Source organism: Idiotropiscis lumnitzeri, chromosome 14 (assembly GCF_059441095.1).
Source record: "Idiotropiscis lumnitzeri isolate Australia: NSW breed Sydney's pygmy pipehorse chromosome 14, RoL_Ilum_1.0, whole genome shotgun sequence".
In the NCBI taxonomy this organism is placed as follows: domain Eukaryota; kingdom Metazoa; phylum Chordata; class Actinopteri; order Syngnathiformes; family Syngnathidae; genus Idiotropiscis; species Idiotropiscis lumnitzeri.
In genome coordinates, this window is record NC_142404.1 from 9,068,505 (window position 1) to 9,093,850 (window position 25,346).

General features: G+C 41.6%; 2 protein-coding genes and 1 non-coding gene across 4 annotated transcripts in view; 2 read left to right on the forward strand and 1 right to left on the reverse strand.

Moving 5' to 3' along the window:
* The first annotated feature begins 293 nt into the window (after positions 1-293).
* On the forward strand, positions 294-4,061 carry creg2 (cellular repressor of E1A-stimulated genes 2). The gene is made up of 4 exons (XM_088314526.1): positions 294-751; positions 1,430-1,599; positions 2,104-2,217; positions 3,345-4,061. Exons 1-4 carry the CDS (start codon positions 356-358, stop codon positions 3,484-3,486), a joined length of 822 nt encoding a protein of 273 aa, XP_088170652.1. The 5' UTR covers positions 294-355; the 3' UTR covers positions 3,487-4,061.
* Positions 884-957, reverse strand: trnan-guu (transfer RNA asparagine (anticodon GUU)). The gene has a single exon. It is a non-coding gene; the product is annotated as a tRNA-Asn (tRNA).
* Positions 4,062-5,418: 1,357 nt separating the features above from the next.
* The window catches only part of mgat4a (alpha-1,3-mannosyl-glycoprotein 4-beta-N-acetylglucosaminyltransferase A), a 35,584-nt gene continuing 15,656 nt past the window's right edge, over positions 5,419-25,346 (forward strand). Inside the window, exons 1-4 of one of the 2 annotated variants that reach the window (XM_088314524.1) lie at positions 5,426-5,578; positions 6,160-6,194; positions 21,555-21,722; positions 23,029-23,169. In XM_088314524.1, coding sequence (XP_088170650.1) covers positions 5,469-5,578; positions 6,160-6,194; positions 21,555-21,722; positions 23,029-23,169 — 454 coding nt within the window. In that variant the 5' untranslated portion in view covers positions 5,426-5,468. Of the gene's footprint in view, positions 6,195-21,554; positions 21,723-23,028; positions 23,170-25,346 lie in introns of both variants that reach the window. The other variant, XM_088314525.1, reaches the window with a different exon arrangement.

A 25,346-nucleotide genomic window follows, 5' to 3' on the forward strand; every position in this document is an offset into this window, starting at 1 on the left:
CTGTACCGCTGCCCTTTTAGTTCTCTTTGATTTTGATTTATCTTTATCATATGTATCTATTTTCCTTTACTAATATACCATATTAAAGGTTGAAGTTTAGTGACAAAATAATGACGGTTTTAGGATACCAAACGAAAAAATCTGTATATTCATAGTGTCATGATTAAAAAATAAACTGTTATTTGTTTTTCAAACGATAGAATATACACAATATTGGCGGGGTTACGCGTTTATTTTTTTTTTCTACAGGTGTATGTAGTACCCTCACGTGCCAACAGGAGGCAGCACTGATTACGAGACGCTCGCATATACGCACTTAAATCCTAGGAAAGGCAGCCATTGCTAAATCGAACTCATGAGGCGCACTTTTTACTTCACCCTGCCAGTGTTGGCCCACATTCTGACCGCGTGTGCGGGCTACACTCTGAGGAGCTCCGTCTCCTGGGCGGTCTCCACCAACGACGTGGTGGAGGACACCGACCTGTCAGAGGAGGTCGCCCCGGCCTTGCTGACGGACGGAGGCGGGTTGTGGAAGCAGACGTACCCGGCAGGCGTAGAAAACAATCCCGGGGAGCGAGTGGAGACGGATGGTGACCCCAGTGCTGCGGCGCGCCTCTTCTCCTATCGGATGGAGAAAGTGAATGTGGCTGGGGGCGGGCCTCCCCCGCACCAGGAGACCGCCAGAACGGCCAGATATATCGCTCACAGTAGCGACTGGGGTTCCCTGGCCACCATTTCTAGTCAAGACAAGGTAGCACACACGACGGAAAAGATATACTATCACCCGGTGTAATTCTAGAAACAAAATTCACAAGTTATGTTCATCGACATGGCGTTAGATTGAAAACGGAATATTTATTGTCACAACGCCCCAAAAACGTACCGTCCCTGGGTGGGCTTGAACCACCAACCTTTCGGTTAACAGCCGAACGCGCTAACCAATTGCGCCACAGAGACGTTAGAGCAACGGGATAAACAACCGCTCTATAAGCAATACTCCTGAAAAACCTGATGCGAGTACTTTTTTTCGTCAGTAGGCTGGCGGAAATTTGAAGCCGTTTTACACAAAACTATGCATTTTATTGATATTTTGACTGTTCCCATATTTGTGAAAAAGTTACTTGGGAGCACAAGCACTGAAAATATAATGAAATTCATATAGATTCAATTATTTGTTGCAAAACCATCTCGATAAAATCTCACTCAAAACAAAAGGCCAATTGCATTTAATGGTTTATTGTAATTTGAACATTATCATTTATAGAACAAGAATCAACAAGCAAACAATATAATAATACTAATCATAAATGAATAAAATCAGCAGCAGAAGTGAAATTAAGTAGGCTTGCATAGGAATGAAAAAATAGCAGGACTTCACATAGTATATAATGAGTTCGGGATGATTTATTTTTGTCTGTGTTTTTTCTAGATCAAGGGTCTCCCCTTTGGAAACATATTCTCCATCAGTGATGGACCGCTGGACAACAGCACAGGGGTCATTTACTTTTATGTGACACCCATGGACAACACGGTGTCCGACCTGAAATTGAACCCCTTCGCTTCCATCACTTTCTCAGAGGCTGAGAGTGATTTCTGCAGGCAAGCACATGCTGGTCCACCTGTGATATGCTTGCAATTAGGAACAATATTGAAAATATAAGTATTTGAACAATATCCTGCAGGAATGGAACTTGAATGAGTGCCACAATTTTTCATCAGCACTACTGGGATTACCTTCCGCACCACCCGCAAAATAAGTGAATTCTACGATACCCCATTTAAATACACTTTTGGCATGTTTTAATACAATTTAAAGCACATTTGTAACCTGTTTAAACAATACAAACACATTTAAACACATGTATCTAGTATAAAATATTGAAAGTACAGATTGACTCTTACAAACATTGCACTTGTCCTAGTCCATCTCAACGTCCTGTTGAGTCGAATTCTCAGAGCATTATATGCAACAAAGTACTTTAGCTTTCTGTAGGTTGAGTAAAATTTGACCACAAATGTCCACGATACAGTTGAGTGGACTGGAATATTCCAGAAAGCTTGTATTGGCTCTCCTTAGATTGTACTGTAACATTTTCTTCCCAGGCAAATGGTATATGACCCAGAGGACCCCAGATGTGCTCGACTCACGCTGACAGGCAAGATGGTGGAGGTGGCACCCGATGAGCTCGCCTTCGCTAAGGAGGCCATGTTCTCCAGGTAACTAATGAGCACTCTTAAACTGCAGTATAGTCTTGATGCAAAACACTCGTATCAAGTCATCTTCCTCCATTGAAATGAATGGAAATGCCGAATCTCGAATTTCCCCATTGTGGGACTAATAAAGGGCATCTTATCTTATCTTATCTTATTAATTCATTCTAGCCGTCTCAAGACAATCACAACAGCTGAGTGAGGACCAGAATTGCCCACCCCTGCTGTAAATGATCACTTTCAGCATTATTAGTAGTAGCAGTTTAGATATTTTCACTTTTCACATGTAATTAAATGTGTATATAAAATCATTTTACTTGAATATATAATACTGTGTCTAATTTAATGGAGTGTCTAATACACTAAAAGTAATAATCACAACATTTTAGAGAGGTTTTATGAGGGGAATTTATTCGTCACGGGTGAGAGCAAATGTGTTTAACTTATTGTTTTGTTCTTTTCCCTTCATGTGTTGCACTGAAATGTGGACATGCAGGACAATTCTTGGTAGCACTTCTTCACATTAATAAGCATTAGCTAAACATTTGTAAATACTGAAGACATAATTTACAAAGCATTTTTTTGACATGAATAATCATTTGCATATGGTTTGTAAATACCTCAATATAAAGTTTTACCCATCATTATTTTGTGTGGTACCACCTGATACTTTCTTTTTCTGATATCCAACTACAGTATATGAGTATCCGGTTGCACACTGAATGATTTTTACGTTTTTTAATGTGATGTGAATCTCAGCATTACCTTTGTCCATCTATTGAAAACATTTTGAATTATGTCATATTAATAAAGTATTATATGCAAATGATTATTCATGTCAAATACATGCTTTATAAATTATTAAGCTAATGCTTATTCGTGTTTACTTGTTATAACGTGTTACCCAATTCTTTCGCTTTGTTTGTGAACATTATAATTTCTTGTAATTTTATTTTTGCAGTTACAAGGAATTAAATATGAATGAATGAATGAATCGGCGTAAATATATACATTTTCTTAAGGCAAAGTAGTGGGGCAAAAATGAAAGTTTCCAGAATTATAAATTTATCTAAGCACAGTAGCAAAATATGTGGACATCAACCCATTCTGAAATGTCACTTTCTTTGTTTCAGGCATCCTGTGATGACAAAGTGGCCTGTGGGACACAAGTGGTTCTTCATGAAGCTGGAGCTGATCCAAGTGTGGCTGCAAGACTGGACTGGGGGCACGTCTCTCATTCCACTGGAGGAATACTTCAAAGCTTCCCCTTTTTAAGAGTCATGCTTCTTCCTCCTTCTGCATAATGTCGGACGAGACCCCCCCCGCCAACATATATATACTGTTTCTCTTCATACTATATAAGGTGCACAAATCCAACTCTGGGATTGTTTATGTGTATTATGCCATGGTGAATGAGGCCAGAATGTACGGTACCGGACAAGATCCAGTCTGTATGGATGCTGGAACCAGAAGGTGCTCCGAGGCCAGGTACTGAGGGCTCCTCTGCCACAGAAACCGTGATCTTCTTCCTCCCTGTCATCCTTCATATCATGTTCCTCAATTAAATGGCCTTCTGGACTTTCTGCTGAGATGTCGGGCACTTGGATTGTCGGACTTTGTGCTGCGGGACTTTGATCATAATTGGTTCGGATCTTCTGCTGCTGGAGTTTGCAGGGCTTCTGTTGCCATCTGAATCCGCATATCCATAACTTGGGAAACATTTCGGACCAGCAATTTACTCAGTCTGTCGTGGCCTTGTGAGATTTGATTTTTGAAAACACTGTATAAGCCTTTGTATCCAAATCATTCTGAATGAATGCATACAATTATTTTTAAAATATTTGCTCAGATTTCTTTTTGTGCATTTTTGTGTTACTCTGCATCACACTGTAGCGTAATTCTCAACTCAATTCTATTTTTAAAGTACTTTAACACAACCACCACTCTATAGAAAGGCTGTACATGGATCAAAAATAAGTCTATACAACAGCAAATAATGAAACAAATTAATGTGTGTTTTAATTCCCGTTTTAGATTCACTAATTTCTTACTTTTTGGGTAGTGCGTTAATAGGGCGGAACGGTGTACAACTTGTTCGCCTCACAGTACAGAGGTGCAGGGTTCTATTCCGGCCTTCCTGTGTGGAGTTTGCATGTTTTCCCCATGCCTGCGTGTTTTTTTTTTCAGGTACATAGTTTCCCCCCACATTCCAAAAACATGCATGGCAGGTTGATTGGACATTCTAAATTGTCCACAGGTGTGATTTGATTGGGATGTTTGTTTGTTTTTGTGTGCTCTGGAATTGGCTGACAACCAGTTCAGGGTGTACCCCGCCTACTGCCCGAAGACGGATGGGATAGGCTCCAGCACGCCCCGCGACCCTCGGGAGGAGAAGTTACTCATGATGGTTGGATGGACTTAATAGTTTGAGTTGGTTTGCACTTTTTACCATTAGGTGGCGGTAATGCACAGTCTGGTCGTTGAGCCAAAGAACGGCAAGCGCCTGACAGAATATGTACCCCGAAGTAACTTTACCTTGGAAAAAGGGATCCTGCTCGTGTTTGCTACAGTTACTCAAATTATGTCAGTAATACTCAAAGTAAGTCACTTGATGGTTGGGGTTCACCCGTTCTGTGGGGAAGGGATTTGCTCAGAAATTCTGACAGGTTAATAACTACATACTGGAATATGTATTCTCTCTTAGTTTGCTTTTTTGACAATGTTTGAATCACAATAAACAACATTTATTTTTTTTTATTTTAACCAACGACTTTTCGACTGGTTGCTGTAAAGTCCGTCTGAAAACTTTTGACCCCTAATTGGGCAGTTTATGGTTCGGACATTGAATGGTGGAACACCTGCTGAAATCCACTACAGTTATAAATTACAATTTCTTTGCAAAACACCTTTAATATATCAAGTGTGAATGTGCAGCGTTTTCCAGCTGTTTTGGTGGAATGAATTGCTTGCATTACGCGTTAAATTGTAGTGAAGAATTCGCTGACTACGAATACTGCCACCCTCTTACAAAACCTCGTTAATATAACTGCAGAACAAAACCACAAATGTGTTTATTGTTCATGCCTTTAAAACAGTGCGCGCTTCTACGGCTGGGCGACACAATTTTATTCCAGAGTGAGTACTTTGGCACAATAACAGGAACGACAACGAGTACTTTATTTTGAAAGGTAACACGGGAAGCGAGCATGTACACGAAAAGCATAGACGGAGTCGGAACACAGTTTGGGTATTGGGAAATGTGTCTGTTAATGTGCATGTGGAATTCAACATATTTAAGGCGTTCCACCGCGGGAGATTTGGACAAAATATACGAGGTGCCTTATTTTTGGCGCGGGGGTTGGAAAAAGTGAGTAAGCAATTGCCTTTTCATTTTAGCTTGACGTCTTGCAAAGCTCGACTCCTAAGCATTAAACGCAGAACCGAAAAGGATTTACGAGAAACGGGGGGTATAACTATACTTGAACGGCTCCACGGACGCTCGTTTTCTGGTCCTCTCATATGTCGCTCGTCGTTGTGGAATCGACGTGATTTCGAGGAGTCGCCTGCAGGCTATCAAGGAAGGGTCCACCACGATCAGCAACCCGTCACGAAGCCCCAGTCAAAATGCTTCTTCCTGCTTGTGACTGTTATTAAGGCAGCCAGACCGCCCCCCTCCCCAACAGAAATGGACCGCGCCGGCAGCTAACCCCCCCCCCCCCTCTGTGTGTTAACCAGTCATGTGACTACCTCTACGAGAAAGACCGTCGACTCGTCACCGTACACCCGTCCGACTGTAGTGGAGGTGGTGGTGGTGGTCGGGGGGGTAGGCACATTCGTGGAAGAGCCACGGAGGACGGCGGCGTCTAACGCGAGGCGTCGCTGAAATGAAATGAGGCTCAGAAATGGAACTGTGGCCACTGCGATAATTTTCTTCACGTCTTTCCTCAGCTTGTCCTGGTACACCGCTTGGCAGAATGGCAAAGGTATGCTTTAAAAGTCACATAAATTGAATCCCTTCGCGGTATTGTTGAGTGCAAAAGTGTAAAAAATAATAGTGTAAGTATTTATGGTTATTTAAACGTCAGAGGGAAACATCCTATTAATAAATACCAGCCATTTTCACTGGAGCAACCCGCTCAATCCCAGCGTTTTCCTGGGTTTTGACTAATATTGCAAGGCCCACAGAATATTGTATTCTAATGCTATATAAACATCCCTGAATTACAAACTACTGGAAAAAAAATACTCTAGTACAATAACAAAATATTTTTTTCTTAATGACATCTCCTTTAATGTCCAGCTTGGTCTGTAGCTATTGGTGAGGTCCACTTTGATAACTATCTGGTTCACTTTTGTTGGAATTTAAAACAATAAATGTGCCAAAAGTTTACCAAAGTGTTCGAATTAGTTATCTGACTCCAATTAAATTAACCAAACACGACCTACATTCATCCAACAATTGTGCGCGCTCGTTTTGAGAGAGAAATGACCAGAAAGCCGGCGATTTCAACACGGGAGTGGATTTATTCCTAACAGGAGATCTAATACAAATCTGGGGCTCGGGTCCCTACCATTACAGCTCTGCGCGTCCCTGTACCCAACAGAGGACGACGCCCCTCCCGAGTTGCCCAGGATCATTTATATATTTCAGACAAATCAAAGATATCCTACTATTGGCTATGTGTCATCTGCAGTTAACTTTAGCTTTCTCTTAGTGGACGTCTTCTGCCCGCAGAATGACGTGTCGGCTCGTCCAATCTCACACAGCAGCGCCTTGATGTCGGGGAGGCCCTGCGACAGTACCCCCGTTATCAGAAGTGCGGCTCGTCCTGTACAAAAAATATCTGCCACCTATGCATTTCACACAGCCTGCCCTGACCTTCCACTGCACATCGAATCACAATCAGCAAATATCTTTATTGCATTAAACTGAATCCATGTAACTTGTAGTCAATCGTATAAAATCCTTTATAGTCAAATGAGGAGGAGAGAATATGCTCTTTTTGGGGGTTATCTTTCGAGAAAGATGGAGAGAACGAAACAGTTTTCAATTCCTTGTTGTCCTACTTAGTTTCTCCTCACCGGCTCTTTTTATTTGCATCAGGTGTCCCGATCACATTGAATGTTTCCACCCTAAATGGTGGTGGGTTAATCTATATTTGGAAGCACACTGGGATTTGTTTGGCTATGTGTGTGTGTGTGTGCATGTGGGTGAAAAGTTACTGTTTATATATGTTCACTCATTATAAGGTTATCAAGCATGCTATCTTGGGGTACATCTTGTGTCAACGAAGTCTGTTTCCCCAGACTTCGTTTCTTTCATTTTGCCGGCTTATCACTGGTCAGCAGCATCATCGTCAAAACGGGTGGTGTCACTCAGCTGTCGCGTCATGTAAAGCACAAGCAAATCTTGCGTTGCAAGAATAAATATATTTCAATCGCGAATGTTTAATTTGCATAGCAAATGAATACATTCTAGCAAATGTATGATAACCTCAACATAATTATTCCAACAGAAGTCCAAAGAATGAAACCACGTTAGCTGAATGTGACTCGTCAGTGTTACTAAACAGCAATGGGATGGTGACTGCTGCCGTGTGTGTTGCACCTGTTGACACAACCCAACACATTTTTATTCAGAACAGAAAGCATTATTGTGATTATTCATGTCGCGATCACAAACTAGAAAGCTATGATGTGGTTGTTAGTATTCAATCCATAGATGTGCATATACAGTGTAGTGTCCCAAGTAGGGCTGGGCGATAATTCACTCATCATTCATTTATCGCGATTGACACCTGCTTAATATCAGTGGTTTTTTTTGGCAGTCATTTTAGATTTAGTCTTAGTTTTTTGGACAAAATGCTTATTCGTTTTCGTCTGATTTAGTCATTTCTATTCGCCCATAGCGTTTGAGAGCACAGGTAAGAAAATAAGTTTTCACTATTTTTAATCCATCCATCCATTATGTGAACTTGGTCCTCACGAGGGTCGCCAATGTATCGGTGTCTGATATCAGCTGCCTCCACGAGTACCGATATGTTAAAAGAAGACTGGTATCAGCCCAGTATCGTTTATCGCCGCCCTTCCTTAGTTGTTAGTGACACTCTTACAATGCATATTTTCAGGTTATTCGAATTTCTAATTCAATTACCGTATTTTCCGGGCCATAGGGCGCTCTTGTAAAGCGACGCACCCATTATATGGACTAAGCATCACTCGCGACCATCAACCCTTTTACTCATTGGGCTGTTCGGAGTGCATGTTAGCACACCCTGCTGGTCAAAGTCTGAGTCATCTATGCTTCTAATTGACCGTGACTTATACATTATGTGACTATGGTGTTTGGGTGAAGGTGTAGGAGAAAGTTGGACAAAAGGGCAGCTGTCCACAATGTTGTAGTCTGTCTTATCATTTATGTTATTGCAAGCAAGAAACGTCCCAGGTTTAGACAACAGACTGCAAAAAACCCAAAGCACAACAGCACATCTCTCTAAACAGCCATGTGATTGGCTGAGTCTGAGTGGCTCCCAAGAAGCCATTGCTATAATCTTTTTGTGTTATTTTTATTTCTTTTGGGTATATAGATGGCATGAGAGATGCACGTTTTGTGTTAATCTTATTTCTTTGTTTCATTGTTTGCTTGTATGCTGAGTTTTTTTTGGTTTTGATTTGAAACCGTGACTCTAAGGAGTGTGGTTACTAGTGAAGTCCCTCCCCTGACGTTGTTTAGGAGACTATTGCTATGACACCTTTTATTGGTTAGAATCAGTGTTATTGACAGCGATTCCTAATAGTTTCATGACATCTGTCATTGAAATGGGGTAACATCTCTGGCAACAATCCCTTTGGGGATTGAGTCCTGGTGAGCTGGCATCAGCTAGCGCGAGCAGCTGAGCTAGCGCGAGCAGCTGAGCTAGCGCGAGCAGCTGAGCTAGTGCCTTGTAGTGTGGCGCGCCTAGTATATGCATTAAATATGGAAATAGCACCCACAACTCGTGTTGTGCCCTTTGATGCAGCGCGTCGCGTAAAATACGGCAATTTTAAGATTTTCCATGATCAATCACATTCTTTAAATTCTACTTTTACTATATTTAATCGCCCAATTTTCCGTGATAAATCTCATTTTTAACCATTCTATTATTACTATTTTCTGCAAAGCTTGTCACAGATATTAGTTACTTGAGTAAAATCTTACAAAATCAACAAATAGAAAATATATTTAGATTTAGACTGTTCGAATAGCTTTCTTTTTTTCTATTGTTTTCATGCGTGCCTAAAATTACTGTATGTTTGGCTGCGTTCGTGAGCAGAGTTTATAGGCTACAACAGCAAGTTTATGCTTTTAACTTTGACAGTCCCAATGTTTTTACTTTATGGGGACTTTAAAGGATGATCCCATCTTGGTTAAATGTGCATATTATTGGCTGACTTGGCTTGACTTGGGAGTTTCTGTGACATACGGTGGTTGGTGTGGAGATTGCTGGCTCAGTTGGATGCCCTTCCTGGCCCGAGGATTGGGGCAAAACTACAAAAGGGGATTCTCGGCTGAGCTCTGGAGTAAATCCAGGCCTGTCCCACCCGCGTGTCCTAGCAGTGTGCACATATTACCGGAACAAAGACAAACAATCAGCTACATCAGCCCAAGGTGTTTGGAATTCAAGAAACTTTCCAAATAATGGAAACGCAAACAGTTGTGAACTGGAAAAAAATATAAGGCTTTTTTTCAAATATGGGGGGCTGTAATGCACACAGTCCTTGATAGTTTAAATATTGACTTTTCTTGGAAAATAGAATACGTGCAAACAAGTCGACTTACAAAAGTTCAAGATCATGGTGGGGCGTGCACTGAGAGGCCATTGTGTTTTCTCAAGAATTTCAAACGGTGAAAGTCCCATCCCATTTGTCGGTATTTACGAAAAAAGTTATAATTCATATCAGCCCAATAACGTTACTATATAATGTTTTAAGTAACATTATAATTAGGCGTGCCCTGATTGAACCAATTCTCGGAAAAATATGATGAAAGCCTTTTATGGCCGATCACTCATGTATGTATTTTCAATGACAGAAAATTGGTTTTGGTGGAAATAAAAAAATAAAAAATAAGAAAAAATAAGACTATAAAACCACTGGAAATGAGCAATATGGCCACACCCCATTGAGGTTCAGGACCAAAATCAGGCTCCGGCCTTCCCCTGTAGATTTTGTATCGTTTTCCCCGTGTCGGTTTTCTACAGACTCTCTCTCTACAATCCAAAACATTTACAGTTTGTTAGGTTTAATTGAAAACACAAAATTTGTCTTATTGAATATGAGTGTGAATGGTTCTTCCGCCTGAGGACATGCGCTATTGGAGTCATGATGGAAGGAATTTTATCTGTTCTGACCACTTAAGTTATTTTTGTCTTGTTTAGTGGTTTCGAGTTTCTGGGAACATTTGAGAAACTTGATGTGTCTTGATGGCCTTTCCAAAAATAAACATAAAATATGAAGAAAAGATTTGAGGCGATTGTTGTGCACTGACTAATATTTGGATTTTCTGAGTCATGACAGTGATAATCAGATTTTGAATCAATCCGCTAAATGTCATTCAACCAATGTGCAAGTGTCATTGTTGGGAGCTGCGAGCTAATCTTGGCTGCGTGAGTTCTCGCTTTCTGACATCTTGGTCCATTCCCTGCTCACGTGACATTGCTCAGAAGAGGGCTTGATGTCAGTCAGCTGTACAAACACTCCATCGTGTGACTCTCCCGAGTGTGCGCTTCTTTGTTCTGTGTTGCATCTCATAGTGAAGCCACAGTCATCTAAACGAGCATGATGGATGGCAGTGAAAACATCCCAGTGTGACACAGCCTCAGGACAAAATGCATTAAGATTGTTTGATTCTTGATTCATGAATTATCATTTATATTGTTGCGCATGTGGAAACAGCAGTGCTTGGCCTAATGTACTTTTTGCATCAGGCTTTTTAGTGCTTTTAGCTGTTGTGTAATTGTATTAAATATAAATGTTAAATCTCTGTTAGGGATGGGCATCAAATTGACTATCCATTGTTATCTTGATTTATGTATATCGATGGATTTGTTGCATCTTGAATCAGTTGGAAGCTTAATGGAGTGCACTACTTGGCTGCAACCAGGAGAAGTGGAATCTAAAGAAGTCAATGTGGCAAGTTCACGACATTAACAACTGACCATTTATAAAAAGATAGATAGATTGATAGCTAGATAGGCAGAACAAACGTTAGCAGCTAACATGGTTAACGGTTAGCCCAAAAACTCAAAATGCTTTGCCCAATTGTGGTGTAACTCACCCGGCGCAGCCTTCCTGTCTTAGTGTAGTTATGTTCGCCATCTGTCATCCATCGCTCGTACACTGCATGGAATTTCACTTTGAATGCCCTGTTTACACTGATGTTCAACGGTTCTAATGATGACATGCAGAGCCTTTCCCCTTTAACGTCCGCATGCTGTCCTCGGTCAGTGGATGGGAAAGTACAGGGAGTAACCACAAAAGGCATTCGTTGCGGTCCACATAAATAGCAAATCAGGATTTGGTGTACAAGTCTGAGCGCCACTCACAGGCATGTATTCTTTATCCTCGGCAAAAAGTGCCAAATATAACTGTCTTACAGAATCAATTAGCATGAATGCTTGTATTAAGTACAATACAGATGCCTAAAAAAATCATCTTGACTAGAGTAATCAAGTATTTGTACCGTACTTTGTCCCTCCACTGCCATACATAATTTCTTTAGGGGGCGTGTTGATGTTGGGTGTTCTTTCTTGAACGCGCTTCCTCTTTGCAAATTACACTTCCTCCTCACTGTCCTTTAAGATCTTTCAGCCCCCAGACCGCTGGGTCCCATCAGTTCACACACAATGGGACAAAAATAGCACACGCGAGTGCGTCAAATTTGGTTGCCCGGATTTACAGACAATTTTAGAAGTGTTTCTCAATTCCACCCATATCATGCTGAATGTGTAGATGTTTAGATTGTGTGTTGTCGGCCAGAGGAACGGCGGCCTGCTCGACAAATCCTCAGTGGCCTGGAAGGATGAGGATAAAAGAGGGAGAGCGGATGGGAAGTGCCTGAGGTGGGCTGCTGTGAGTGTGAAAGGCGGCAGAGTGCTGACGAGGCATTGAGACAAGTGGGATGTGTTCGTTCTTTGTTGCATGTGTCCTGCTGCCTAGTGCCTACACACTCGCACACGCACACACCTACTGTTCCTCCGGGCGTTCCGTCCACTGTTGGAAACAGGACTGGGCATTTTGCACTGTTAAGTCATTATAGTAGCAGCAACATCCTGTGTCCCACGCTTCCGTTCCCTCAGTCACTCGCGATCCTTTAGTTCTATTTTGGCGCAAAATTCCCCCAGAGAATTTCCCTTCCATTTAAGAGTGGGGTAATACATTTGGTGTCCTCTTAAACACGCTTTTTTTTTTTTAATTTGTTTATTTTTTGTGGAGTTTTCTTCTTAAACACATGATAAGTGCATTTGCATAAATATTCCAAGCTATGGTCAAGGCGAAGTGTCGTAAATGCCGCAAATCACGCTTTCAGAGCGTGCACCACGGCAACTGTTTGGTCAAGTATTTGCTCTTGTTTTGTGGTTTGTGCACGTGGCTCACATGGCTCTCGGCAGTCATGAGAAGAAGCTTCTGTGGTCACTTCTCTGTGATGTGAATGTCATTTCCGTTGCCTCTGTTAGAAATAGAAATAGAAATAGAAATCCCTTTATTGTCATTGTACTCAAGTGTGCAACGAGATTAGAGGGCTCCCCTCTCCAGTGCAATACAACAATAATACAGATAAATATATAAATTAGATAAATAAAGAAGACAGTGCAATGGAATTCAGTACTGAATAGGGCATATAGAAACACATCACAATGCTGTTTTGCGAGGTTAGGGTGGTCTCGTGTGTGTGTGAGAGTTCAGTATGGAGATGGCTCTCGGAAAGAAACTGTTTCTCAGTCTATTGGTCCTTGATTTGATGCATCTGTAGCGCCTGCCAGAGGGCAACAGGTCGAACAGGTGTGAGTTTGGGTGGGTATTGTCATTGACGATGTTGAGAGCCCTTCTGAGGCACCGGGCGGTGTAGATGTCCGTCAGTGGGGGGAGAGGGCAGCCAATAATCCTTTGCGCTGTTTTGACTGTCCTCTGGAGCCTCACTCTGTCGGCCTCAGTGCAGCCGCTGTACCAGGTGGAGACACAGTACGTCAGCAGGCTCTCGATGGACGAGTGGTAGAAGGCCAGCAGCAGCTTCCTGTCCAGGTTGAATTTCCTGAGGACTCTCAGGAAGTGCAGACGTTGGCGGACCTTCTTTACCACTGCTGTGGTGTTGTGACTCCAAGAAAGGTCATCGGAGATCTGTACTCCCAGGAACTTGAACGTGTGGACCCTCTCCACACACACGCCTTCGATGCAGAGGGGGGGCGGCAGCGTCTTGTTCCTCCTGAAGTCGACGACAATCTCCTTTGTTTTAGCAGAGTTAAGGTGCAGTCTGTTGTCCTTGCACCAAGTTGTCAGTCTCTTTACCTCCTCTCTGTAGGCTGTCTCGTCACCTTCCGAGATCAGACCGACCACTGTCGTGTCGTCAGCAAACTTGACGATGGTGTTGTTGCCGTGGGCCGGGCTGCAGTCGTAGGTGTAGAGGGCGTACAGGAGAGGGCTCAGCACGCATCCTTGGGGGGAACCGGTGCTCAGCATGAGGGTGGAGGACGTGTAGGGGCCGAGCAACACAGTCTGGGGTCTGTTGGTCAGAAAGTCCTTAATCCAGATGCGTGTGAGGGCAGGGAGGCCGAGAGTGTCCAGTTTGGCGACGAGGATGTCTGGGATGATCGTGTTGAATGCCGAGCTGTAGTCCACAAAGAGCATCCTTGCATAGCTCTGCTGTCGTTCCAGGTGGCCCAGCACAACATGCAGAGCAGTGTCGATGGCGTCCTCAGTGGATCTGTTAGCCCGGTATGCAAACTGGTAGGGGTCCAGAGTGGGAGGAAGGCAGTCCCTGATGTGCTGGAGAACCAGCCTCTCGAAGCATGCATTGTATTTATAAATACAGAAACAATTAGCACAAAAAGGAAGAGCCCTTCAAAATAAAACTAATCCAGGCTATTTCTTTGAGTTTAATAATCTTAACAAAGGGTTCAATTTCACACATTTTAATTTATTTGTCAGTGAATGGCGCAGAACTCTTCGGTTGGAATTAAAGGCAACATTTTACAGTATAATACGAAATCCACTGCTAAAGCTTGCTTAAGATTTGTTGATTTAAAATATGGCCCGTTCCATGCTAAGCAGTAATTGGAAAACTGGTTGCTTGGTTTTGAAACCCGCAACTTTGATAGTTTATTAAAAAGCTTAAAGGCGAATATTTCCAGGTTTGCTGAAAATTGTTACCTATCATCCAAAATATGCTGCTCCTCATCATGCTACAAAAGTGCCATTCAATCCTCACACTTCATCTCGTCAAGTGTGCAATTATTCAGTTAAAACACTCGTTTTCTCAAGTACAAGCAGATTGTGCTAAAAATAGTCTGCATTTTATGAATTTCCGGGATGTTAAAAAGTGCTTTTAAAAATGTGATTGGAAGATCGGTGTCACGTGACATTCTGCGTAACTACATTCCATTCATCTTTTCCAGGTTTTCATAAAATGACATCTTTCCATCACCGGATTATTTTTCAGCAACTTGTTTGTGTTCCTTACATTATTTCTAATCCGTCATCAGGAGGTGAATGAGGTCATTGAAGCGTTTTGAGTACCTTGTAGGTGGAAAAGCGCTATACAAGTGAAAGCCCATTTCCCATTAAGAAACCGCAGCAATAACATTCATGTTATTGTTCTACATCTTTATGTACTCCTCGTTTCCCTCTCATGACCAGGAGGCATTCTGCGAAAGAAAAATTCCGGAAATAGACATCCTTTTTTGTGCGGTGCCAGTGATGCTCACGGAAAAAACTGCATGATCTCAAGTGTGGGTGGAGGTCAGGAGAAAACAATGAGCTCATGTTGAGGAAGCAAAATGAAGAATCTGTGTCGGGACCCAAGCCACAGGGACTGATACTAGTCTAGATTTGTGCTGTATTGATTGGCTGACTTGATCCTGCAGTTCTTTTGACCAAGAGAACTTGCAAGCAAAGATTAGATTAGAATGGAAAGACCTGATATTGTGCAAATGAGTTTTAGCATTTGAGAAGTCTTTGTTTGGGGGAAAAAAATATCTAAAGGTGTCCTTGGGTTATGGTTGAGTCCCATGCCTACAGAGTAAATATTATTTGAATTTGTGCTGTGGAAGGTGACCCATTGTGAGAGTCAATATTTATTTTATTTTTTTTTATTTATTTTGATCAGTGAATGCCAGCCACCAGGACTACTTCTGGTCCGTGGCAAGCCGACACACCCAAGCAAACAAGAGCCTTGCCATTACAACGCATCAGTTTAAAAAAAAAAAAAAGTTATCAATAAACTGGCTGAATGAAATACCGTGTACTCGAGTTCCATGCTGTCCATAACGTGACAATACATTTTGAGACCACGAGGTAAAATATATCAATGTTGGAATTATTGCACACGAGAGTCAGATTTGGCATTTAATGTGAGGATTCTTGATGCATATTTTCTCTTAACACCCCTCGTTCAAGATATTCTTTCTTTTGGAATGAGCAGAACGCAATGCAATCCTTTGCCGCTCACTGTGCTGAGGTCTTGTGAGCGATAAAAGCCTGTTTGAATACCTTGTGTTACATATGGCTGCGTCATTGTGGAAGCACAAGGCTAGCAGGTGCACCACTGGAGGGTTCTTCCTCATGCATAATGCACAAGCATGTTGCTGCATACACGTGGCTCTCATTCTTGTTTGAGCTTGGCAGAATCTGTGGCTGAGCAATTTATTTTTTTATACACGTTACAATTAGATGGCCTTTTAGTAACTTTTTTCAGGATATAGCCAGATCCTAAACTATAACATAGGTTAGGGTTTTCAGTCATTGTGATTCTTTTGGTCCTTCTATCTGAAGCAACTTCTAAATTCAAATTTGGGTCCAAATTGCCGAATGTATAAGCAGAGCTCCATGTTCACGCTCTTTAAAAAAAAAAAAACGTGCGCTGCAGTCAGCACACATCAGCAAGACCACTATGAGGGCTCCTGAAGCATTGTGGTGGGAGTTAGATATAATTCTCTCTATCAAATAGCAACAGGCCTGAGATGGTTACAAATTCAAGGCTGTTGCGGCTGTGCATATGAGCCTCATTTGTTAGCCATTTGCGTTTTAAAAAATGGCCCAAATCAAATAAAAATGGATTCAAACATCATGTGACCTCTTCAAATCTTGTGAGAAGGATGAACTCCAAAGTTTGCGGTTTGCGTCGTCAATGGCTTCATTGTGCAGTTCACTCGCCTGACTTGTGTGCGGGCAGTGTGGGATCGGTCTGTCTGTGTGTGCCCTGTGACTGGCAGGCGACCAGTTCAGGGTATGGTCTGCCTTTTCCCCAAAGTCTCCTGGGATCGGCCCTAGCAGCCCTCCACGACAAGCAGTGTTGATGATGACACACTGTGTCATGTGGAAGAGGGGGCGTGTCTTCACTGAGTGAAAAAATGTTATCAGAAAAAAAAAAAATCCCAAAATATTTCTTCTTTGTTTTTTTTTCCTCTTTTTTATTTTTTAGTGTAATTGGTTTTGAGTTTCAGGCACATTTAGATGAGGACTGGTTGCAAGGTGTTCCTTCATCATGAATTAGAATTAGAATTAGAAATCCCTTTATTGGAAACCGTTCAAAATGGAACAGAGTACTAGTTCACAGGACGAGCTTTCACCTCAGCAGAACCTGGCCTATCTGGCCCCACTTATGCACAGACCTGTTTACATATCAGGGCACAGCTCCAGTGGGCGTTTGAGGTGCTGGTATTGCCACGCTAAAACTCATCAAGCGTGCCACTGTGCTCTTTGCCCAATTGAGAATGCTATATTGACTGGTATGGTGCCAGCAATGTGTAATATGGATGTTGACCTGATGAAGTTTTGCAAATAGTTTGTATGCGTTTGTAAAACAATTTACAGAAAAACTGCAATCTTTAATATTTATGCCCTCAGTTGGTTCATAGGAAACATGTTTTTATGCTTAAGTTACTTCACCCAACTGGCACACTTTTGGCTCGCCTTGACCACTCCTTTGGGAAAACCTGTGTAAAATGCAAAATTTCCGTAGTATTAATTGTGAAATTTAAAATGGGACTAGGGAAGACTTCAAGCTGTGATCCTGTTGTGTTTTCCTGTCCACTACATCATGCTACACTCATGATCAAGGCAGATGCTTTGGAAAAAAAAAATAGGCGGACATAAAAAGCTTCTTTTTTTGTGTGTGTATATATTCTAGTGCCTGTTAGGAATGATAATTGACCTACCTTTCAATGGCATTTGACGACTTTCAATTGCACATTTCGACTGCCCTTTCCTCCCGCATGCCTCCATTAATAAGTAAGTGAGGCAGTGTTTGCAGGGAGGGCACTGTCACGACAGAATGTCCTAAGAGAAGAGATCAAGACGCTGCTGCAGGACAAAAAAACTGAACAGAAGCATATTTTGCTGCATGTGGTAAAATGTGTGTACAATTTTGTGAAAATAGTCTCAGGAGGGAAGGAAATGCAAACAGAAGGAAGGTAGTGTAGAGCGAGGTTGTTGTGTCAGTGGCGGATCTTGGCTCCTCCTCTCATTGCTCCTAGTTATTCGAAGTTAGATACTGTATATCTCATTTTATTTCTCCGTAAATGATATTTTTGAGACCCAAAAATTTTTGAGACCCCGAAAATGGAAATAAAAGCTCACTACTGCCCACTTGAAATACTTGACAAAGCCTGACTAAGCCCTGGTTGTACGATTCACCTAGAAACTATAACAATTTGGTGGTATATGTAACCTACATGACCTACAAAAAAGACTCTTGGAACCCTACATCACAGGAAGTCGGCCATTTTGATATTACTACAAGAGCTGCTGTAACTTGACATAATGCCTGAATACATCTACAGATATATATTTTTTCAGGATCAATATTTTATTAGATTATATAGAGATTTTTAAAAAATGGCTCAAAAACAGCCCCTACAATTTGTAGCGAAGCAGACCTGGTTGTAGGTGTCACAAAGATTTGACAAAAGTTGGCGTGACATCTAACAGCCCAAGACCTACAAAATCTCTGAAACCCTATTTTGAACTCAAAAGAAAGTTGGCCATATTTAATTTCCTTTCAAATTTAGCCTCAATTTTGGTCTTTTATAGAGGTGAAATTTGATGAAAATATCTTTAAATCTGATGTACTAGATTTAAAAAAAATTAATAAATAAATCTCAACATGCTTTATAACTGCTAGCGTCTAGTTCTTTAATATATATATATATTTTTTTTTTTGCAGTTGTCCACATTTTTTTATAGTCCACTCTATAGTCCCTGCAAGTGACACAACTTGACACAACCCCAGTTAAATTATATTTTATTTTATTTATTTATTTATTTTTAAATCAACACTGGCAACACTTTTAGGGTGACATGGTGTCCGCCTGGTTAGCACGATGGCCTCGTAGTTCAGATCTCCAGTGTTCTGATTCCGGCTCCGGCCTTCCTGTGTGGAATTTGCATATTTTCCCCGTGCCTGTGTGGTCTTTCACTGGGTGCTCCGTTTTCGCCCACATTCCAAAAACATGTATGGTAAGTTAATTGAACACTCTAAATCGTCCTTAAGTATGAATGTGAGCGCAGATGGTTGTTGGTCTATGTGTTCCCTCCGATTGGCTGGCAACCAGTTCAGGGTGTATCCTGCCTACTGCCCGAAGACAGCTGGGATAACCCCCGCGACCCTTAGATAATGGATGGATGGGTGACAACACTTTTACAAGACAGTGTCTGTCCCAATGGAGGCAGGAGCTCAAATAACGAGGCCGCAAATTGCATTGTACACAATATGTGAAAGAAATTAAATAGCGGCAGTAAAGCAATAAAAATCATGGGAGTGGACTGCAGGGAAACTATGCGCTCAATCAGTCAGAGAACTAAACCTCTGCATTTGCATCTATGGCTTAGTCTTTATGGATTCTCTGGTTTAATGCAACCATACCTTAATAACATTAGACTTGAGATCAATAGACAGACAAGTTGTGAATGCCAATGGTAATGGTGGGAAGGGCCTAAAGTTGAGGCCAACGCTCGTGTTAATTAGTTTCAGCTCATCATGCGCAAAGTCGTTCACATATTACAAATTGGATAAGATGTTAACAATTGAACGTGTGAACCAGGTTTGAGAGTTGGCGGCAAATCTAAGAAGTTCTGTACATAACACTGAAAAAAAAATGCAGTACTGACATAAAACGGCATCACTTCTCCTTTTGGCCCCAATGGGAAGAATTGACTCTTGAGTAAAAACATTAGTCAAATGCTTAGTCGGCATTTTAACAGAGTCAGGAATTCTAAGCTGTTAAATTGACTTTAGAGAGAAAATCTTAAAAAAAAAATGATGACAGGTGTGCAAGATTGAGGCTTAGAGTTGCTTCCAAGAGGATCACTGTTTTGGTTTTGTCATCATCAGTAAAGATAAGCACTAGACCATGCAAACATTGTTCATCGGTCAAACCGGCTGTGTTATGCGCATGAAGTCATTTTGCCTTGTTAGACCAGATTCACACATTTTTGCTTTTAAGTAAAGACATTATTATATCTTTGGAAAAAGCAAACTCTCATACTCAGGACTCTTGTTAGAACATAGTTATTACCCAATGCATTTGAAAGGCCTCAACTTTTTTTGTGTGTTTTTAATGACTACGCCTTTTATTGGACAAATAGAACCAAATAGAGACCTTATCTGTGCTGTTTGTGCCATGGGATTGCAGGTGTGGCTTCACCTCCACGGGCCTGGCAGTCAAAGCACTGTTGTGCAGATGAAAGTCTGTTTAGGGTTTGAAGGTGCTCTTTTCATGAGGCTTCATGACTGCATCTGTGTTTAAAGCTGGAGCACAGTGGACAGACAATAGCTCAGTCAGAGAGAATGCAGGAAAGGGAAAAGATAAAGGGAGTCCAGTCGTCATTGTTTTATTGATGAGCTCCCGAAAGAGCACAATAACAATATACCAGCGTCGGTAGATCAGAGACGGTCCGGCTAAACCGTCACCTCTCCTTCTGGGCCGCTCTTTGAATTTATGCTGCAAGCTCAAAACTTTCGGAAAAACAGCTTTCAGAAAAATGCAGAGAATCAACTTTACAGGGGGGAAGTCAATGCCTGCAGTCATGAGTCATATGAGCAAACATTATGACGACAGCGCCTCAGCGAAACCTCACTGAAACCTACAAACAGACCATGGTCTTATGTCCCCAATTAACTGGCTGAAGAAATCTCAATTCACCTCTTTGTGTGGCTACTTTGACCCAAACAAATGTTACCATAGTTGTCAGATGACAACCATGTTCCGTCAACATTTTCACAATGTTTCTTAAAAGTATGCCAATGTCTATTGGACGGCTTCAGCAGCCAAAGTCTAAAGTAGTTTTATTCCAGATTTTAAAATATTTAAGCATACTTGCAAGAAAGCCCGCGTCTGATTGAGAACAATTTTGTGAATCTAATACAGCGATAACAGTTATGATAGTTCCACAGTCCAAAATGTCAGTTACAAAAGCTGCATGCCTTAAGGTATTACTGTGGTTTCACTTGAAATTGTCCAAATAATCTCTTTACAGTAAACGTGATCGAATTTCTCTGATTTCTGTCGTCCTTCATGAAAGGAGACTGATTGGTGTTTTTTGCATACCTGCTTTAACAAAGCAATGCTCAAAATGTTCCCATATCTTCTGACGTGTTATGGACCAATAATCAATTCATAGAAACAATAAATAGCAGTAATAGTTTTACAAAAAATAATCATGATTGGCAGTATCAATAGACACAGTTTCTCTTTCGCTATTGTAATCGATAAAAATATTGGATAGTGACAGCCTGACAGCACTACTTTATATATTATTAAAAAAAAAAAAAAAAAAGGGGGGGCGGGGGGTCAGATCTAACCCGCTACTTCACTTACTCAAGTGTGTCAACTTCCATGTGTCTTGCTAAAATCTGTACCAGCATTTCAAATGGTGGCAATTAAACATTTCTCTGGTTTCACAGTGGTCGCAGTCCTATAACTTTATCAATCACTAATAACGAGGTCAGCCACAGGTGGCTTTTGTACACGATGCATTCCACGTGGGAGCGGCCAGCTAAAGTTCACGATTTATCTTGGATGCATTTGTTGTTGTCTTTTTAATGACTGTACTCGAGTGCTCAGGAACCACCTTTCTGTTCATCATCGCAGAGAAACTGGTAGCATACCAGCAGGAGTTCCATGCCTTGAAAGAGCGCCTTCGTGTAGCCGAGCACAGGACGCTGCAGCGCTCGTCGGAGCTCAACATCATCCTCGAGCAGTTTCGGCACGCCATTACCGAAACCAACAACAGCAAAGATGCCCTCACCACTTTTTCAGGTAATTGAGTACTTGGAACATCCAACAATGATATTTAAAGGTGGAAAAATAATTGGGAATCCTTTAATGTTGATATGAACCTTGTCAGACACCACTGGGTTCTACTTTAAAGGGGAAGTCAACCCCAAACATTTCTTTACAAGAACATGTTCTATGCAGCTAAACATGGCATTCTGGTTAATATTGCATTTTTGGGATATGAGTTGAGGAGTAAAAGCCACTCGTTTTTAGCCATCTCAACGTTCAGCCATTTTGTTACTTCTGTCGACTGAAAACGACATCACAGTTACTCAGGGCTCAGCTAACGACTAATCATGGCTCAGCTTCAGAAAACATGTTTTGACTAGTGAAGGCGCATAAAACATTTTATTGAAAAGCATTTTTGGGGAGTTGACTTCCCTTGTAACAGTGGCCTAGTGTCCCGGTGGCCGTTACGTCACTTTGTCAGGCCACCTTGGAGTTCACTGACACTGGCACCAGGTTTATACTCTCAGGGCAAAACATGAGGTTAGCTCTACCATAAAGTCTGTCTTTGTATAATCTGGTTTGTCAATAATCTCAGTGTTGTTGTTCTCTAAACTTCATTTGATTGGGCCCATCAGTTCAAATGTCACTCATTTTTTTGTTATTTCACAATCATTGTGGGTGGTATTGTGATGTTTAGGAAACAGATACTAGTAATACTGAATGTAGGAACATTTTTAACATCTCTCTGATATGCAGATTAGATTGTTGTTAGATTGTGTGTTCCTGATGGAGAAAAATAAATGGTCTAACTTTTGCCCCTTACCGACCAAGGATGAGAAACCCCGGATTATCAAATTATCCTGTAGTCTGAGGTGTGTTAAGAATGATCCACCCCCCCCCCACCCCAATTTAACTCATTCACTACCAGACGAATAAAAAAAAAAAATAAAAAATATGGATCTTTGACGTGTTTAGCCGTCACTGGCAGTAAATGAGTTAATAGAGTCCGAAAAGGGTCAGCTAAATGTGTTCATCATATATGACCAAAATTTTCAAGTCAGTTTTAAGTTTCTTGTGTTGAGACAAATATTTATATTTTTAAATACAGGTTCCTTACCCGGCGAGCAGTTTGTCTCAGCCTTCGTCAGGGCTCTCACTGCTCTATAATGCATCAAAAAACCTGCGCCACCATTGTAGAAAAATGTCCTGGGTGTGTGGCACTCCACACATACTTGCAGAGTTTCCCGTTTGTAACAGTTGGGTGTGTGGTACAATGCGGTTGCCTACGCCCAATCATTTCTTATTTAACTTACTGTATGTCATGTCCTCATACTTTTAGCCGATACCCGGAAACTTTTGAAGGACCTGGCCAACAGGAGACCCCTCCATGTGCCAAACATCTACCACCACATGCCTCACCTGCTCAACAATGAGGGCAGCTTGCACCCCGCCGTGCAAGTCGGCCTTGGACGCACCGGAGGTGAGAACTCACCATTGCTGCCAAACGCATTTTATAGGAGTCATGTCACTACACGCCTTCAGTGACAAGTTCACTGCAAATATCCTCTGGACTCAGCATCATATTGAGGCCCCCCCCCAAGGAATGTTTACACACTGTAGATAATGATAGTCCATGGAGAATACATTGTGAGCCTTTAAGAAGATTTGGAGAAAATTTCCAAGCTTTAATAGCATAGTCAATGTGTTCCTTCTCCCACTTCCCACCTGAAGTGTTCTAGTTTAATCGACCCTGTTTATAATGACACTAAAAAGTGAGTGGAGCAGTTTCATGCATAAAATAGATGAAACTCCCCATGCCGTTACTAAAGTATCGCAGTTGGCAACACAGAAATCATTGTTCAATTTCAGCCTCATATTCTTGAATCTGACTGCTTTTGAATTATTTGTCACGTCACGCCCTAATCTAGTCTGTACTAAAACAATGAAGGGAGAAAAACATTTTCTTTAAAAGCACATGTTGCAACACCAGTCAAACTGGCTGAACTTTGCAGTGCAGGCCTCTGTCTGCATATATGGATAGTACATGCATGATAAAATTCCGACCTGGTGGCCTCAACCTCGAGGATGTTTTCATTACTGTACTGATGATGTACTCGTGCAAAAGTTTTTGTCGAGTTCTACATCTTGATGATTCTGTGATTTGTGCACGGAGTCAAAGTAGCAGAGAGATGATTTTCATTCTTACAGTGATTCTTACGTCACCTTTAGATTAAATGACAATCATTCTCACACCTCAATTTGTTTATTTTTATTTATCGACATTTTTCAGACATGCCTTGATTTAAAAGTCACCTGGCTTGTGAGATTTTCGAAAAATGATTGACAACTGGCTCTTGGCCCATTTTTATATATTTTTGGTTTGATCTTTTGGCAGCAAATTCAACTCACGTCACAAGCGGCAATTTTGCAAATGGTGAACAATCCTTTGGCAAAGGGGCTGCAAGATTTTCTTGCCGCTCCCAGTTTACTGTCAAATTAAACGTACAATTAAGAGAATGACACATTGTGTATTTAAAATGAAACATAAACTTCCCTTCGGATTGTCTTCGAACTTAAAGGGCTCAGCCAAGGGACACTTGACAATATGTGTTAAACTCATTTTGTTGCGTGCCACGTTGTAGTTTCCATTGGAGGTCTGTGAAACCAACCAAATGTTTAATCAGCTCCTCATATTACATATATAGTAGTACACAACAAACAATTGAAGTCAGAAGTCAAGAATAACAATTTATTTGACTAGTGTTCAAATTACTATAAGAAATTAATGAGAAAATGCTTGCTGTATCTCAACATTATTATTTATTACATATGAAACAAATTTGAGCAAGCATCATGGAAGTTGGCATGCATGATTTGCTTTCGCGGGCGGGGGACACCCCGAACTGGTTGCCGGCCAATCGCAAGGCACACAGAGACGAACAAGCATCCACGCTCACACTCACACCTAGGGACAATTTAGAGTGTCCAATCAACCTGCCATGCATGTTTTTGGAATGTGGGAGGAAACCGGAGTACCCGGAGAAAACCCGCGCAGGCACGGGGAGAACATGCAAACTCCACACAGGAAGGCCGGAGCCGGAATCAAACGCACAACCTCCCCATTGTGAGGCCACCGTGCCGCCCCCTGTTTCATTTAAGGTTCTATGATTATCTTCCCATTTACTCTGCTTTCACTGGCATCTTTCTGCGGTGACACTGTCAACGACCCCTGCTCACCATTTAAGCATGTGTGTCAAATTGCACATCCACAAAATAATACAATGTCGTTTAAAGCTTTGCAACACATTCCTCCTTGTTTAAAACATTGTTGCTATTTTTATCACAAGTATGACTGTGCAAAATGTGAATCATTGAAAAGGTCTGATGAGTTTATTTAGCGTCGAACGGAAAAAGCTTCTCTGGATGCAGCCCATCAAAACTCCTCAAAGATTTGATTAGCAGCCAGTTTGAATGAATGGCGTAAGGAGCGATCAGCAAAGGGATGCAGGCTGGAGCTTCGTGGCTGCATCGGGTTTGGGGGGGGTGGGGGGCACTGCACACACTGCACTTGTCTGCAGTATCGTTCATTCTCTGTCTACCACCATTCTGAATGATGTCAGACTCTCTCTTCCTGCCTCCCACGCTCTCCTTTCATCT

Bases quoted from the DNA above. Each gene is read 5' to 3' on its own strand.
- creg2 (XM_088314526.1), top strand. From the start codon at position 356: ATGAGGCGCACTTTTTACTTCACCCTGCCAGTGTTGGCCCACATTCTG. The intron at 752-1,429 runs GTAGCACACACG...TGTTTTTTCTAG, and splicing joins CCATTTCTAGTCAAGACAAG to ATCAAGGGTCTCCCCTTTGG. The intron at 2,218-3,344 runs GTAACTAATGAG...TCTTTGTTTCAG, and splicing joins AAGGAGGCCATGTTCTCCAG to GCATCCTGTGATGACAAAGT.